This window comes from Pseudorca crassidens, chromosome 2 (genome assembly GCF_039906515.1).
Source record: "Pseudorca crassidens isolate mPseCra1 chromosome 2, mPseCra1.hap1, whole genome shotgun sequence".
In the NCBI taxonomy this organism is placed as follows: Eukaryota; Metazoa; Chordata; class Mammalia; order Artiodactyla; family Delphinidae; genus Pseudorca; species Pseudorca crassidens.
The window spans coordinates 102404650-102420213 of record NC_090297.1 but is presented as its reverse complement, the minus strand read 5'-3'; the positions used below and the strand labels follow the sequence as shown (position 1 = coordinate 102420213).

At 51.2% G+C, this 15564-nt stretch overlaps 1 protein-coding gene across 8 annotated transcripts in view; it reads left to right on the top strand.

Moving 5' to 3' along the window:
• The window catches only part of IGSF3 (immunoglobulin superfamily member 3), a 99374-nt gene that overhangs the window by 75603 nt on the left and 8207 nt on the right, over positions 1-15564 (top strand). For all 8 annotated transcript variants that reach the window (XM_067727402.1, XM_067727404.1, XM_067727400.1 and 5 more), the window contains 3 exons: positions 316-720; positions 9913-10323; positions 13771-14178. In XM_067727402.1, the coding sequence (XP_067583503.1) occupies positions 316-720; positions 9913-10323; positions 13771-14178 (1224 nt within the window). The remainder of the gene's footprint in view (positions 1-315; positions 721-9912; positions 10324-13770; positions 14179-15564) is intronic.

Sequence of the window (15564 nt, the reverse complement as noted above, 5' to 3'; positions counted from 1 at the left end):
TGGTCCCGCCTACATGCACTCAGTCCCTGTGAGTGGGACTGATCCAGCACAAATCCACGTGAGGGTTCATCGGGAAGGGTTCGCTAGTGCTGCTTGAGGATTGCTGCCGGCCTCTTTCTGTGGGGTCCTGTGAACTGCTGGGTTTGTGTGTCAACACGCTAGCAAAAGTAATCCTGGCCTGGGCATCCAGAGAGCCCCACGTGTGAGCCTTTGCTCTGTCCCGCTAGCTTCTGCCAGGAGCCCTGTCACCGCGTCACATGGCCCTGAGAAGGCCACGTGTCTCCTCTGGCCTGAGTTTCTCTGCTCTCTCTCCAGAAACGGGCTTTGCAGTCACTGCCATCTCCCGCACGCCGGGGGTGACCTACAGTGACTCCTTTGACCTGCAGTGCATCATCAAACCCCATTACCCCGCCCGGGTCCCCGTGTCAGTGACGTGGCGGTTCCAGCCGGTGGGCACCGCCGAGTTCCATGACCTGGTGACCTTTACCCGGGATGGAGGAGTCCAGTGGGGGGACAGGTCCTCCAGCTTCCGGACCCGAACGGCCATTGAAAAGGCTGAGTCCAGCAACAACGTCCGTCTGAGCATCAGCCGGGCCAGCGACACAGAGGCGGGCAAGTACCAGTGTGTGGCGGAGCTGTGGCGGAGGAACTACAACAACAGCTGGACGCGGCTGGCCGAGAGGACCTCCAACCTGCTGGAGATCAGGGTGCTGCAGCCAGGTGAGGGTCCCGGGGTCCCCCACGCCTGCTCCGGCTGAGGAGACGCAGAGAGGCAGGAAGTGACGTGCGCGGAGCCCTCGGCCCGGCTGCTCTTATGTCCCAACTTTCTAGTTTGAGAAATTTCAGGTGTGTAGGCGGTTGCAAGACTCGTATTCCCTTTTCATGATGACCAGCTGTTAACATCTTACCACGTTTGTTTCTCCCTCCGTGTGTAATTTTTTGTTGTTTTTGAACCATTTGAGGGTAAGTTGCCAATATCAGGAGACTTCCTTCTAAATACTTCAGTGTGTATCTCTGAAGATCAGGACTTTGTCCCACCCGACCACAACAGTGTAATCAGACTCTGGGAATTTGACGTGATTATAGGACAGTACCAGCATTTCCGCAGTTGTCCCGAAAACGCCCCTTATAGTGTTTTTTCCTTCTAGGATCCAGTCAGGGGTCACACATTGTATTTAGTCGTCATGTCTCTTTATTTTTCTTTAATTTTTAAAATTTGTTAAATTTTAATTAATTAATTTATTTTTAATAATTTGGCAGTTTCTTTTCTTTTTTAAAAAGTTATTTATTTATTTGGTTGCACTGGGTCTTAGTTACGGCTCTCGGGCTCCTTAGTTGCAGCTCGCCAGCTCCTTAGTTGCAGCATGCAAACTCTTAGTTGTGGCATGCATGTGGGATCTAGTTCCCTGACCAGGGATCGAACCTGGGCCCCCTGCATTGGGAGCACGGAGTCTTATCCACTGCGCCACCAGGTAAGTCCCTGTCATGTCTCTTTAGACTCCTTTAATCTACAGTAGTTCCCCAGCCGCACGTGCATGCGTGCGCATGTGTGTGAAGACGTTGATATCTGTGAAGTGTGCAGGCCAACTAGGCTGTTTTGCAGAAAGCTCCGTCTCTTAATGTCATCTCCTATAATCCTTGCAACAGTGATGTGAACAAGGTACCACTGTCCCCCACCCCCACCCCGTTTGCAGACAAGGAACCTCAGAGGATAAAGGGAAAATAACAGGTACTTACTGAGTATTTGCTTTGTGCTAGGTGCTTAGGGTTGGTTATTTTATGAGAATTTCACAACAGCCTCAGGAAAGATTAAGTGATCAGCCCAGGGTTGCCTAGCTGGTGAATGGAGCCAAGGTTTGAATCCTTGTCCTTCCTTCCTCGACACTTTCCCTGACCCAGACCCTGTCCCCCTGCCCTGGATTTGAGCGCATGAGAGCAGGCAGGCGGAGTCTGTCTCGCAGCAGGTGATAAGGATGCACTCATCTGGGGAGCCTTAGTCAGGGGACGTTCTGCAAACACTCACCATCATCAGGCCCTTCCCCTAACGCGGGGGAGAGGGTAAGTTAGTGCTGCTCTATGGTTTCCTCCGTGTCTGCACCTGTCTCCGGTTAGGGTGGAAGCAGGCGGAGGGTGGACCCCGGCCCTGGCTCCTGCTTCCCTCCATTGCCTGGCCCCAAGCAGGAGAGCACAGGCATGCGTGAGACGAAGGGTGGGGGCTGGATGGGAGGTGACTTTGCAAAGACTTCTTGCGGACTTTCTGCCCCACCCACTTTGCAAAGATGGTTTGAACACCTTGCAAAAAGGATTTTTCTGCCTGCTCACAGCCATGATGTGTGCCCAACCCGGTCTGCTCCGCCACTGCAGATGGTCACAGTGCTTGTTATTTTCAGCAATGCGAGGTTACGAAATGGCAGTGTCTGGGCTTATCCTTCGCCTCTTCTAACCCCATAACGGAGTCTGTATCGAACCAGTTTGGAACAAGTGAACTGTATAAATGATGGGACAGTTCCTTGGCCAATTAGAGCCTAAACTTGGACAACGAGATGCCAGGGAAGAGGCTGTTCTGCTGAAGTGGATTTTCAGGTTAATGGAAGGTTAAGCGGAAGACCCCATTTCGTGTGAACCCTTGTCGTGGAAAGTGCCGAGGGACTCGCCTGCCTGCCTCGCTGAGTAATTGCACCCTTTGTGGTCTCCTCTGGCCTCAGGGTCGGGCTGTGGGCCTCCTTGGTGCCCGTCACGTGGTTCTGGCTGCAGAAGGTAGAGGAAGTGCTGACTCCAGGACCTTGCCTAGCCTTGCCTTTTTGAATAAATCCCTAATATTTGCCTGTTTGTCTTACGACTTAGAATCTAAGGCTGGAGTGCCTCAGGGAAGAAAATGGAGTTAGGTCATTGAAGGTTCTCGTTATTTGGCTTCAGATCAATTCATGGTGCTCCTCAAGGGGAAAAGGGGCAAAAATGTATTAAATACGTCTTGGGTGCCAGGCTTTGTGCTTAGTGCCTCTGTTTTCTTTTTAAATTTTTCCAGCAATGAAATAACGTGTAGATACTTTTATGCCCATTTTGCTCCTGAGGAAACCCAGGCTCCCAGTGTTTGGGAGCCTTGACGGAGGCAAGCCAGCTTGCCAAATGAAAAACAGATCGGAACAAGACTGGAGCCTAGGTCGTTCCGATGTCCATGTATCTCTATTTTCCATTACATCATTTTATTGCCTCCTGGAGAATAGTTAGGGGACCCGGGATCTGCTCTGAGGATTGTCTTCGTGTCTCCCGTGGCTTACGCTGAGTCCGTTTGTTTGTGATTTCAATGTAAAGCGAGAACTAGCGGCGGCTGGCGTGGGAACCTTGGGAACGAGCACCAGGGTGCTTGGCCTCTCCTCAGAGGTGCATGGTAAGGCACTTGGCTGGCCCTCTGGGGGGCCGCAGAGAGCAAGGGGGGGTGCTGAGGTTGGGCGGGCGCGGCCCCCGGGAAGGGCTGTGGCACCAGGGAGAGTGCATCCTCCTTAAGTGTTACAATCTCTCCTTATTAAATATTTATGCATTGAGCACTTACTATTTTCCAAAGGGCTTCATGTTCATTTTTACTCTTTTCCCCCCCACGCACCCTGGTTGGTACTGGTACTTTTATTTGGGGGAAGTAGAAGTGGAAAAATACCAGAGGGCTGACCGCGTGCCGGAGAGTATACTGGACACTTGGTGTAGATGATCTCAGTCACCTTTGCTGCAGCCCTGGGAAGAAGCTACTGCTTTCCCATTTTATAAATGGAGTAACTGAGCCTCAGAGAGGTTGGGACTTGGCGGAGTCAAGAAATAGAGAGTGGGAAGTGGGGATGGGAACCCAGGTATGAACTTTATTAAAAAGCAGTTGGGGTGGATGAGAGGAAGACTTCAGCCTTTTTTAAGGCCATATAATAAAAAATTATCCTTCCTAGGACTTCCCTGGTGGTCCAGGGGTTTAAGGCTCTGCGCTTCCATTGCAGGGGCACGGGTTCCATCCCTGGTTGGGGAACTAAGATCCTGCATGCTGCACGGCGCAGCCTAAAAAAGGGGGGAAAAATTATCCTTTCAGCGTTCAGTTAATAGTATCATTTACAGAGGCGGTTTCTCTTTGTAGAGCGCTGTGTGGAGGCGTCTCAGCACCTGTAGCGGCAGAAGTAACAACAGTAACGATAGTAGCTAATCTTTGCTGAGCTTTCGTAGCATGCCCATTACCACCTTGAATGCTTTAAATACAGTAACATTCTTCGTTCTTAATTCATGCAATGCCATGAGGGGGTGCTAGCTTCACCCATTTTATAGGACGCTGACACAGAGGATAAATAAATTCTCCAGTGAGTCATAATAAGTGGCAGAGGCAAGATGCAAATCCAGACAGGCAGTCTGGCTCCAGAGTCCAGGCTCTTCATTTTATTTTATTATGGTAGTTGTTTTTTTTTTCCCTCGGGAATTCTCTTTGGTACCATATACTTTGATTTAATCCCCGCTCTCTCTGGCTTACCATCCCTGAGCCCCTTTAGCAAATACTTAAATTTGTTCTTTTTAAGTTGGGGTCACAAGGTCCCTGTAGAGGTTCCTCAAGACACGGTTTGCTAATGGTGTAGGAGTTTTTGTGCCTCTTCGAATGCCTCTATTTCTTCTAACTTCTGCCACCAGGTGGCTCTAAGGCTTGGGGGCTCTAAGGCTGCTCTCCTTCCATATCTTGCCTCTCAAAACGTGGATTCTTCTCTCCGCTCTGTTGTTCTCCACAGGAATATCATCGCCCTCCCCCTGCCCCCAACCCTTTTAGAGGATGATTTTGTCCAATATTCTTACTCCGACAGCATGAAGCAGAAACCCAGGGACCGTTGGCCCGCTCATGCCAGTCCATTTATCAGCCCTCCACAGCTTATGTCGCTGGCTTCCAAGAAGGCTCTGTGTGGTCTGTGCCCCAGACCAGTCCTTCTGCCAGAGCCGCCTGCTGACCTGACCACATCACGGGTATTTGTTTCTTTAAAATCTCTGGCTGGATGGCCTGATGAACGTGTTGTGGATCTCTTATTGACCATTCCAGACTTCCTGTTCCAAATGCACATCCCTAAGGTAATCTTCAAGGAACGCCATCCCTCCTGTTTTGTTGTTGATTTGTCTTAGCCTTAGCCATCGATGGCAGAGTGTGACTCCACCAGGGGCATGTAGGCAAGCCTTTAAGCCAGTTCAACATATTCGATTCTTAGCTCCTAATCCATTCTTTTCTCTTTTAATTTTGAAGCATTGCTGCGCTTCCTTCTGATTTTCTTTAGCACCCAAAACATCCCCAATTACATCTCCCTAAATACAGAGGAATAAGGGAAATGTCAGCGCTCATACTCCAGATATTTACAACCGTATCTTGGTTTGGCTATTAAACATTGCACGTTAAAATTGACAAAGCAATAAACACGCTTGCAGGAGGACAGCCTCCGGTGTGGAAAGCTGACTTGTCAGTGGGTGTATTCTGCTGGGATTTTACTGATGGGCAGTCAGGATGAATATTCAGTACCCTCCGGACGCTGCCAAACCCGTTCTCTCCAATTTCTTATTGCTGACCTGGCAGATTGGCAGAGCTGAGGGCTTTTTCTTTGACTTCCAGGAGTCCAGGGCTTGTGACAGTGGCTCTCCTTGTCACAGTCCAGTAGGTGACAGGCTGCCCCATCCTTCAGAGCGATTGGCCCCTCCTTTCTTTCAGGAGAACCTGGGGTTCTCCTTCCATCCCGGGGGCATGTGGCTTCTGCCTGCTGGCTGTTAACAGATAGAGTGAGCACGAGAGCAGGAGCCCTAGAGGAGTCCCCCCTCCCCCCCACGCCTCCCCCCCCCAGCGCCTCAGGCCTCGTTGTCATGGTAACACAAGGTGCACCTATTTGGAGTCAGTGAGCAAGGGTCACTGCTGTGTCTGCAGACGTGTAAGGCAGACAGGGCAGTAACCCTCCTTCTATGAGGACAGGTGGGACATGGACATGCACGCACACAGGCAGGCAGGCAGTAACCCTCCTTCTATGAGGACAGGTGGGACATGGACACGCACGCACACAGGCAGGCAGGCAGTAACCCTCCTTCTATGAGGACAGGTGGGACATGGACATGCACGCGCACACACCCCCCCCCCCCCCCCACAGTTCTTCCTTCATTCTCTCCCAGTCTTTTGGCTGACTTGCGTCCCTCAGTTTGAAAAATCTCTGCTGTCCAGCCACTGGCCCCCTCTCCACCTAACGTGACTGATTCCTGTCACGGATCTATAATAAAGAACAGAGTCTTCCTTTTCTCCCTCTGCTCCCTCACTGCCTGTATGCTACCCTCTGGCCGCTGCTTGCACCATTGCACAGAAACTGCTGTCTCTAGAGTTACCTGTGGCCCCCTCACTGCCACACCTGTGGCTTCTCAAACTTAGCGCATCAGAATCACCTGGAGGGCACGTGAGCCCGCAGGTCTCTGGGCCTCACCTGTGGCGTTTGTGAGTCAGCGTCTCCACCCCAGGTGGTGCCGATGCTGCCCGGCCACAGGGGATCGGAGGCCTCAGAAGGAAACTCTCCAGATGCAGAAAGAAAGGGCCCTTCCCTCCAGCAGGGTACAGCCCCGCTCTGGAAGTCGTGAGGTACCTTGAGAAGGCAGCTGCTGGGTGCGCTGGAGTCTGTGCTCGCAGGTGGGGTGCTGAAAGGTGGGGCCTGGCCCGCAGCCTCACACCCTTCTTCCTGCCTCTTCGTCCTGCTGACTCACTGTTGGCGATCAACCAAGTCCTCAGCGTCTTGTCTTTCACCTTTGTGTTTATTGCCTAAGTCCATTCACTCACACAGCCAAGTCCAAGGTTTCTCAGGCTTTCAGGTTCATTTGAGTCACCTGGGAGTCTTGTTAAAGGGCAGAGTCTGGTTCAGGAGGTCTGGGGTGGGGCCCAAGAGTCTGCATTTCTAACAAGCTTCCAGGCAACACGGATGCTGCCAGTCCGTGGACAATACTTTCAGTAGCAAGTGTGCGACTCAGGTTTGGCAGTTCTCCATCTAATATGGAGCTTTGAACATGGGACTGAGCCCGGAAACTGAAAAGAAACGGAAATAGTGAAAACATACTGCGTGTTGATTATAGACCAGGTTCTGTGCTAAACTCTTACTGTAGAGTATTGCTTTTAATCTGCACAGCACTGCTCTCAGGTCAATGCTGTGATTGTTCTCATCTTGCAGATGAGAATACCTACGGTTCTTAAGGGGGCTGGGCTCTCCTAACCCCACGGAGGAAGGTGGGGCCAGCAGGCCGCGCACCGCCCAGGGCAGTGCTGGGCAGGATGTGTGAGTGCCTCCTAATTAGTTGTGCAGGCTGCTGTCTCCCCTGGGCTTCAGGAAAGGTCCTCCCTGTCCCTGAGAAGCGGGAGGAGATTCAGAGCGTAGAAGAGGAGCTGACCCCTTGCCTGTCAGACATGCACCAAATTTCAAAAATGCCTCTCTTTCAAGCTTTCCAACACTTCACAATATTTTGACGTGGGAAGGAGGGAAAAAAATGGAAATGCTTTGAAACAATTCTCTTCCTTGGATTCTCGTTCTCAGACCATGTGACTGAGCTGAAGTTTAGTCATAGGCATCCAGTTTAATATATGCGGTTACTATAGCAATGGAGGTTTCCTTAGTAACAGTTGCAAAAATAATCTGGCCCCAATTAATAATGCATTTTAAAGCTCTTTCTATTCTACACTGAACAACCCAGTTTTTTGGGCCCAGAACCAGATAATTCAGGTGGTGTCATTTGCTCTGATAGAGATATCATTTGCATGCGGCGAATCGGGTTGGAAAGGAATGAAAAGGGAGCTGGTTGTTTCAAGTATTAGAGGCAGCGGATAGGAAAAGTTGACTGGCAAGCTAAGGTGAATCTAGTTTCCAGAGCTTGGGTGCTTGCTGGTAAAGCCTGTCCTGTATTCCAGTGCCCTGGAGGACTTGTGCGTTTGAAGAAGGGAGAAGGCGGGAGACTGGGCTTGTTCCCAAAAAAAGATGAAACCAGAAGGGTAGGGTCATGGGCCGGGGGATTTCTCTCAGACGGGTGCCGGGTGCATTCTTGATGGCTTGAGAAGGTCTGTAGGTACGTGAATCCAGCTTCCTTTGTGAAGAGTGTCCCCTGATTTAGCACCGGGAAACAGCCTCCGAATTGCTTTCGCAGTCATGGTATTGGGCGTCCGATTCTGCCGTACTTAGCTCGCTGAATCCTCTCAGCCACTCAGAACCTTTGTCTGTGGGTTACCCCAGTGCCCAGGTGACAGTCTGGGGCTTTCAGAGGTGTCAGTTGCCTTGGTGCATGGAACTCAGACCTTGATCCTGTCTTTCCACACTAAGCTCTAAGCGAGCCAGCTAGCCAGCACTGGCAGAGGAGGCCCAGGCACGACCAGTGGGCTCAGTCCTGTGTCTAGATCAAGAGAGATGACCAGCAGAGGTGCTGGAGAAGGGCCCAGGCCAACCTGTTCTGGCCTCCCGTCTGGGCAGGGTCACTGGAGGAAGCCCAGCTTGCTCTCCCTGTCAGGGTCTGTGGCTCGTCCTGGGCTCCTTTCTCAGCTGACGAGTGATTTAGTCCTCGACAAGTGAAGTGTAAAGAGAAAGGTGAGGGTGGGATGATGCTTCTACTATTAGCTCCGTAAGAGGAACTTGGAATTGTAACTTTTTCCTTTTTTCTCTTTTTCAGTAGGGGGAGGATGGTGGGGAGGGGGAGCAGAGCTAAGTATAATAACGATGGAGTGGGTGAGATCTCAAATTACCTTCATAAGATATATTTCATTAGACCGTGGCTTCTTGCCACCTTAAAGGAGAGCACGGTCATTAATTAGCAGGTAGGGAGGCCCTCTGGAGTCTGCCCTCCCTTCTGGTTTAGGAGCAGGATCATGAGGGGAAGGGGAGGCGGAGTCGGCTCTGTTCTGTCCCACTGTTTGTCATTTTCTTCTCTGCCTTCTCTCTTCCCATCCTCCAGGAAGAGCACCCCAGCATCCTCCAGCCACCTGCTACCGTATTTCTCCAGCTCCCTCTCGTTCGCTCACCCACTCACTCAGTCACTAACTCACACATCCCAGCAAACGTTGATTGAGTGGGTGCTCTCCAAAGCCTGAATCCGGGGGTGCGGTGATGAGAACCTCTCCAGGCAGGACCGTCTTATTCTTCAGAGCACCCCCAGCACTTAGCCTCGTGAGGGGCACGGAGTGGGCACACTCTAAGTATTTGCAGATCGAATGGAGAAAGCTTGATCTCTGCTCTCGGGGAGCTCATGGATAGCATGGGAGGGACGTAAGGAAAAACAAGCTGAAGATGCGTAAGGGTGCTGATGGGAGCACAGAAGAGGGGCATCTGACCCAGTGGGATGGGAGTGAGGGAGAAGAGGACTAGAGGGTGAGTAGGGAGAAGGGTCGGAGGGGAGATGGTAGGAGACAGGCAGGGAGGACAGCTGAGCGGAGACCGAGCTCAGGGAGAAGCGGCATGGGGAGGTGTGGTGTGGGTGTGACGGGGGAGGCTTGGAGGTGATGAGGACAGCGGGGTGAGGGCCAGATCCTGGAGGGACTTTGTACTGTGAAAGGAAATGTTTTTCTTGTCTATAAGCAGTTGGGAGCCATTAAACTTCTTAAGCAGGGAATTGATACGGGCTGGGTGTGTTTTTGCCGGATGCCCCTGGCGGCCATATGATGGCAGGGAGAACTGGCAGGAGAGACGGCGAGGACCTGAGCCAGGGAGAGGCAAGGAGGAGGCCAGCGGAGGGTTGTTTGGGGTGCGATTGGCTCTGTTCTGCTGTCCTCACGCCGAGCCATGCTTTGGGGGAAGCCCATCAGTGTTTGGTTCTCTAGGAGCCGTGCTGGACAAAACCAGGCGGGGAGCCTGGAGGCGGGACTCGGGCCACATTCCAGGGGTGTGTGGTGATTCGACTGAAGCATCCCCTTTTCCTTTGCAGTGACAAAGTTGCAGGTGAGCAAATCAAAGAGGACCCTCACCCTGGTGGAAAACAGGCCCATCCAGCTGAACTGTTCAGTCAAGTCCCAGACCAGCCAGAACTCCCACTTCGCCGTGCTCTGGTACGTCCACAAGCCCTCGGACGCCGACGGCAAACTCATCCTCAAAACCACCCACAACTCCGCCTTTGAGTACGGCACCTACGCCGAGGAGGAGGGCCTGAGAGCCAGGCTGCAGTTTGAGAGGCACGTGTCTGGGGGTCTGTTCAGCCTCACTGTCCAGAGAGCCGAGGTCAGCGACAGCGGCAGCTACTACTGCCATGTGGAAGAGTGGCTGCTGAGCCCCAACTACGCCTGGTACAAGCTGGCAGAGGAGGTTTCGGGGCGCACGGAAGTCACTGTGAAGCAGCCAGGTAAGGATAGACGGTGCAGCCAGCCTGGGCCAGTAGGCTGAGGGCAGAGACTGCCTGGGGGTGCGGCAGGGCTCTGCGGGGTCCATGAGGGATGTGCATGTGGTACAGAGCATCATCCTCATTCACTGCAGGCCCACCCACCTTACCTAGCGGGTCCTGGTGCTGATGGCGAACTCAGAGACGCATCCTCTATCAGCATCTGCTGTTGTACGCAGCATCTTCACCCGGGAGAGGCCCGAGGGGCAGCTGGGGGTTGCAAGGTGCGGCAAGGCAGGATCCCTGGCAGCGCCTGGATCTCATTCTGGGTTTGCAGTTTGCACCTTGGATCTCGGGCTGGTGCCGGCTCCATACCCAGGATTCCTGCCTGGAGGGCGTTTTCTGGTTTCCCCTTCTTCCGTACCACGCACAGCCCACGGATGAGCCCTTCCTGTCTCTGAACAGAACCACCCTTTGGCCCCCTCTCAGACCCTGTGGGTGCAGCCTTTATTCCGTTTATATCCGGCTCCCTGACAGATGGCGTCTGACTTCTGCCGGAGCACTTCACAGGCAGGAGAGCTGACTGCCTCCACAGCCCTCAGTTCCACTTTTGGGCAGCCCTGGTTGTTGAAAAGTTCCTCCTCCCTGTAATGTCCCTCTCAGGTTTTAGGTCTGCCCGAGAACAACCCAAGATTAGTCTGAGTCATATCCTTTCAAACATGTGAAGGGAGCCCTTTCTCCTTGTTGAAAAGCTCTAGTTCTTTGAACTTCTCACATAGTGTGGCCCTAAGCTCCCTCTCCATCCGTCATTCCTGCGTGCCCTATAGTTAGTTGTTATCCCTACCTCTGGTGCCCGATGAGCTGTGGGATGCTGTGTTGCCGCCCTGAGTCCGAGCTCCTTGACTTTGCTTATGCTACCCTCTCCTCCTGGAATGCACCCCTCCTGTGGCTTCTCCCCTGTCTTCACCCCATTCCTAAGACTTTACTCAGCACCACCTCCAGGAAGCCTTCCCTGATTTCTCCTATATCACCAGGAGTTCCGTATAAAACACATAATGTAATAATTATTTTCATTTCTTCTCCACTATACCGTAAGCATTTTGAGGACAGGTGCTGTGTCTTTGTATCTCCAGCCACTGACATGACACCCTTAATAAATACTGGTTGAATAAGGAATAAATGGTTGCTTTCCTTGACACCCCAGGGCCTTTGTACTTGCTGTTCTCATAACCTGGAATGTGTTGACCATAGATGTCCATCTATCTCGTTCTTCCTCAGGGAGGCATTCCTAGCTCACTTTAACTAAAATGGCACCCTAGTCACTCTGTATCCCCTTTCCCCAGCCCCTTCATAGCACATGTCACCGCCTGGCATACCTATTCATATATGAGTAATTATGAACTACCTGTTCAGATTTTATACTCATGGAAATTCATTTATCATTGGTTATTATGTTCACTGTAGTGAACACTATCACTTGTTCACTCTTAATATATTCAAATTCACTAGACGGGTAGCCGCATGAGTGAGCACAGGTCCTGTTCTCTTTACCATGCTATCCTCACGGCTTGTCTCCCAGGAGGCCTCAATAAAAGTTTATTCTGGGATTTCCCTGGTGGTCTAGTGATGAATACTCCGTGCTTCCACTGTAGGGGGTGCGGGTTCGATCCCTGGTTGGGGAACTAAGATCCCGCATGGCGCGGCATGGCCAAAAAAAAAAAAAAAGTTCTGTGATCAAATGGAACCAGATGCAGAAGTCCAGATGTGGCCTGGCCCTTGCTGAACGCCATGGGGCTTGTCCCCTCCTTTCCTCAGGATATTGTATGTCTCACGCTGCCCCAATCCAGGGATTCAGGTCTGCCCACGGTGACATTTCATGCCGACCCTTCTGGTGCATAAAATAGGAAGCTGTGGTCTAAGTGATTCCTGGTGGTATTTCCAGTGACCTACGTCCTGCCTTCAGGCCAGTCCCTGGGGCTTTTGAGAACTGAAGGTTGCCATTAGGCCCACATATGTTCTTTCAGGTTTCTGTTCTTCCTGTCTTTTCTCAGTTCTGACCGTTTTCCCCGTTGGGAGGTCATGGTCACCCTCCCCCACCGTGTTTCCTCTTAGTCATCATTCTGCCTTTCCCTTTTCTCATTTGTGCTGAAACTAAGAGGTTCTTGGTAGGTCCTAAATTTATCAAGGGAATTTCCCCATTGGAGGTTAACAGACTCACCGCAAGCTAACTGGGGCAGTGCACTAGGGCTGTAAGGATTCTTGTCAAAACAGTGAAATCTCTGCTTATGGGGAATATTAACACTATAAACAGACAACTCACAGGACACATTAAAACAACACACTCCCCCTTTTCCGTTGAGATTTTTAATTTGTGTGTTTTTCTCGCCCCCCCGCAGCCCCACTTCGTCTGGTCCCCACCCCCTCCCCCCCTTTTTTAATAAGAAAGCATACATTTATAGAGCTTTTGGAAAATACTAAAAAAGCAGAAAGGAGAAAATAACCTTTCATCCCAGAGACAAGCAGAGTTAATATCTTCCCAAGTATATATTTTCAGAGACTGGTTATTTGAAATATATTCTCTTGTTTTTTTTTAAATTTTTTGACCTTTTATTACAAAGGTGAGATAAACGTGCATTAGAAAACATTCTGACAGTATTAAACTGGAAAAGTGAAAGTCCCTCCCTCCTCAGATATCACTCAGGAGGTGTCCTTCTCAGGGGCTTCTGGGCACTTACAGTTCCATAGCTTTTTAACCCCTCTGGTCCAAAGAGGCTTTGGGGGCCTTTATGAAATTGTATGTGATCAGAGTGTACCGCGTTTAATGACACTTTTTCTCTGGAGGAGAATCTGATTGGCTGAGGTTTCAGACAGCCATCAGTATCAGTCTTTTCTTTACTGGTGTCAGATCGGTTCTGTTTCCACCTTGAGAGGGAACCCGTGTGGGGTGTTTTTGGTAAAGAAAGTAAGAACCGCAATTCTCAGGGCCAGCTGGTGAACGTATTAACGTGGCTTTCCCTTGCAGTTCTTTTGAGGCTGACAGCCCAGCACATTCTAGCCATCATGTGGTCAGTTTTAAAAATTTGCTCTCCCAGCAGGGTTCTCACCATGCCCTTTGCTGTCCCTTCCCAGCCACGCCCTCCCCTTGGCCATACTCTTTGTGGTCTGCTGTCCCTTGGACGTGGAGTCATCTACCATGCACGCTTGTCCTCTCCTAAGCATCTGAACCGATGAGAGTTATAAATTAGGGGGCAGCTGTTACCGTAACATTGAACTCCATGAAACTCAGGCACTCAGACCCATGATCAAGAACTCAGAACGTTCAGGGTGTGCGCCTGAGCAGTGCTTCTGCTGATTGAACGTGCTGCTGTCCTCCTGCGTTTGGAAGGCACCCGCTCACGTCCGCTGGGAAGGGGTGCATGCACGTGGCTCGTTGCTTTCTTGTTGGCAACGTCTCTTTCCTCGCCTTTGCAGACAGCCGCCTGAAGCTCAGCCAGGCGCAGGGCAACCTGTCGGTGCTGGAGACGCGGCAGGTGCAGCTGGAGTGTGTGGTCCTGAACCGCACAAGCGCGGCCTCCCAGCTGCTGGTGGAGTGGTTCGTGTGGAAGCCCAACCACCCAGAGCGGGAAACCTTGGCCCGCCTGAGTCGCGACGCCACCTTCCACTACGGAGAGCAGGCGGCCAAGAACAACCTGAAGGGCCGGCTGCACTTGGAGAGCCCTTCCCCAGGCGTGTACCGGCTCTTCATCCAGAACGTGGCGGTGCAGGACAGCGGAACCTACAGCTGCCGCGTCGAGGAGTGGCTGCCCAGCCCTGGCGGCACGTGGTACAGACGGGCAGAGGACACCGCTGGCCAGACGGCTGTTCAAGTCATGCGACCAGGTGAGAGTTAATGTCCCCAGGCCTCCGCCCTCTTTGGTGGTTCCCCTCTAAGTGTGATATTTTATGCACTGCATAAAATTAGTTAATTTTAAAGTGAACTAATTGTTAATTAAATTAACCCAATTAATTAGTTACTTGCAGTTAAATATATGAGCATTTACGTTGTACATTTGCATTCACAGTTGTCTGAGATTTTTTTTCCCCTAGTGAATGGAAAATTGCACATCTGGCCTTGGCCTAAGGTGATTCTGTTTCTTAGCTAGAGTAGCATTGTCAATTATTTATTGCAGAGCCTAGAATATTTTCTTTTTAAAGAATAGATTCAGACAAGTGGCAAAAATCTTGAAACAGGGGGCTTCCCTGGTGGCGCAGTGGTTGAGAGTCCGCCTGCCGATGCAGGGGACACGGGTTCGTGCCCTGGTCCGGGAAAATCCCACATGCCGCGGAGCGGCTGGGCCCGTGAGCCATGGCCGCTGAGCCTGCGCGTCCGGAGCCTATGCTCTGCTCTGCAACGGGAGAAGCCACAACAGTGAGAGGCCCGCGTACCACAAAAAAAAAAAAAAAAAAAAAATCTTGAAACAGTAGCCATGTGGTTCAGAAAATTCAGCTTGTGGATTTTCAGTGGAAAAGAATTGATTCATATGATTTAAATGGAAAATGACGTAACTGCAGCCGTTATACTCTCACTTCCTAATAATTTTATTGGTACTAATGACTGTTCTTTGTGGCCTTGTGCTTTTCTTTATTGTTGCTTCTAAAGTACCCAAATGCATATAATTACTGGGTAGAATTATTGTTCCACATTCACACACATAATCAAAGCAAAGATGTGCAGGGTTCCTGTGTCCTGCGAAACATCACATCATCCTTCATTCGTATCGGAGCAAAGAGTCGGTGATCCCCTGAAGGACATGGAGCGGAAATGCACTGTGAATGCTTTGTCTTGTGTTCTGAGCATCCGGGGTGCTGTTTGTGGTCGTGGGCACCGTTGGAAGCTTTCATAATGTTTTCACATCTAAGTAGAACAGCTCTTTTTGTTGGTGGAATCCTGGAGCTTCACGGTTGTGCCTGCCCCACACATCAATGAACACACTTCGGGGAGTGCATACAGCCTTTGTTACAGGAGAGGGACATTATCTCTCTCCTCCGGGTCTTGCCTAAGCTGGAGGGGAAATTGCCTCTACTTTGAGTCACTCATATTTCCCATGAGCTTTCTTTCCCCCGTCCCCCTTGCTTAGAAGCTGCTGCGTGTCTTTTCCCAAAGGTAAATGGTAAACACAGCAGCTGAGCACTCTCCTCTTCCACCTCCCACCCATTATGGAGATCCGCACACTGAGGCCCCAGGCAGCGTGGGAGGAGGCAGCCAGCTGCGCCCCAGCCACAGTG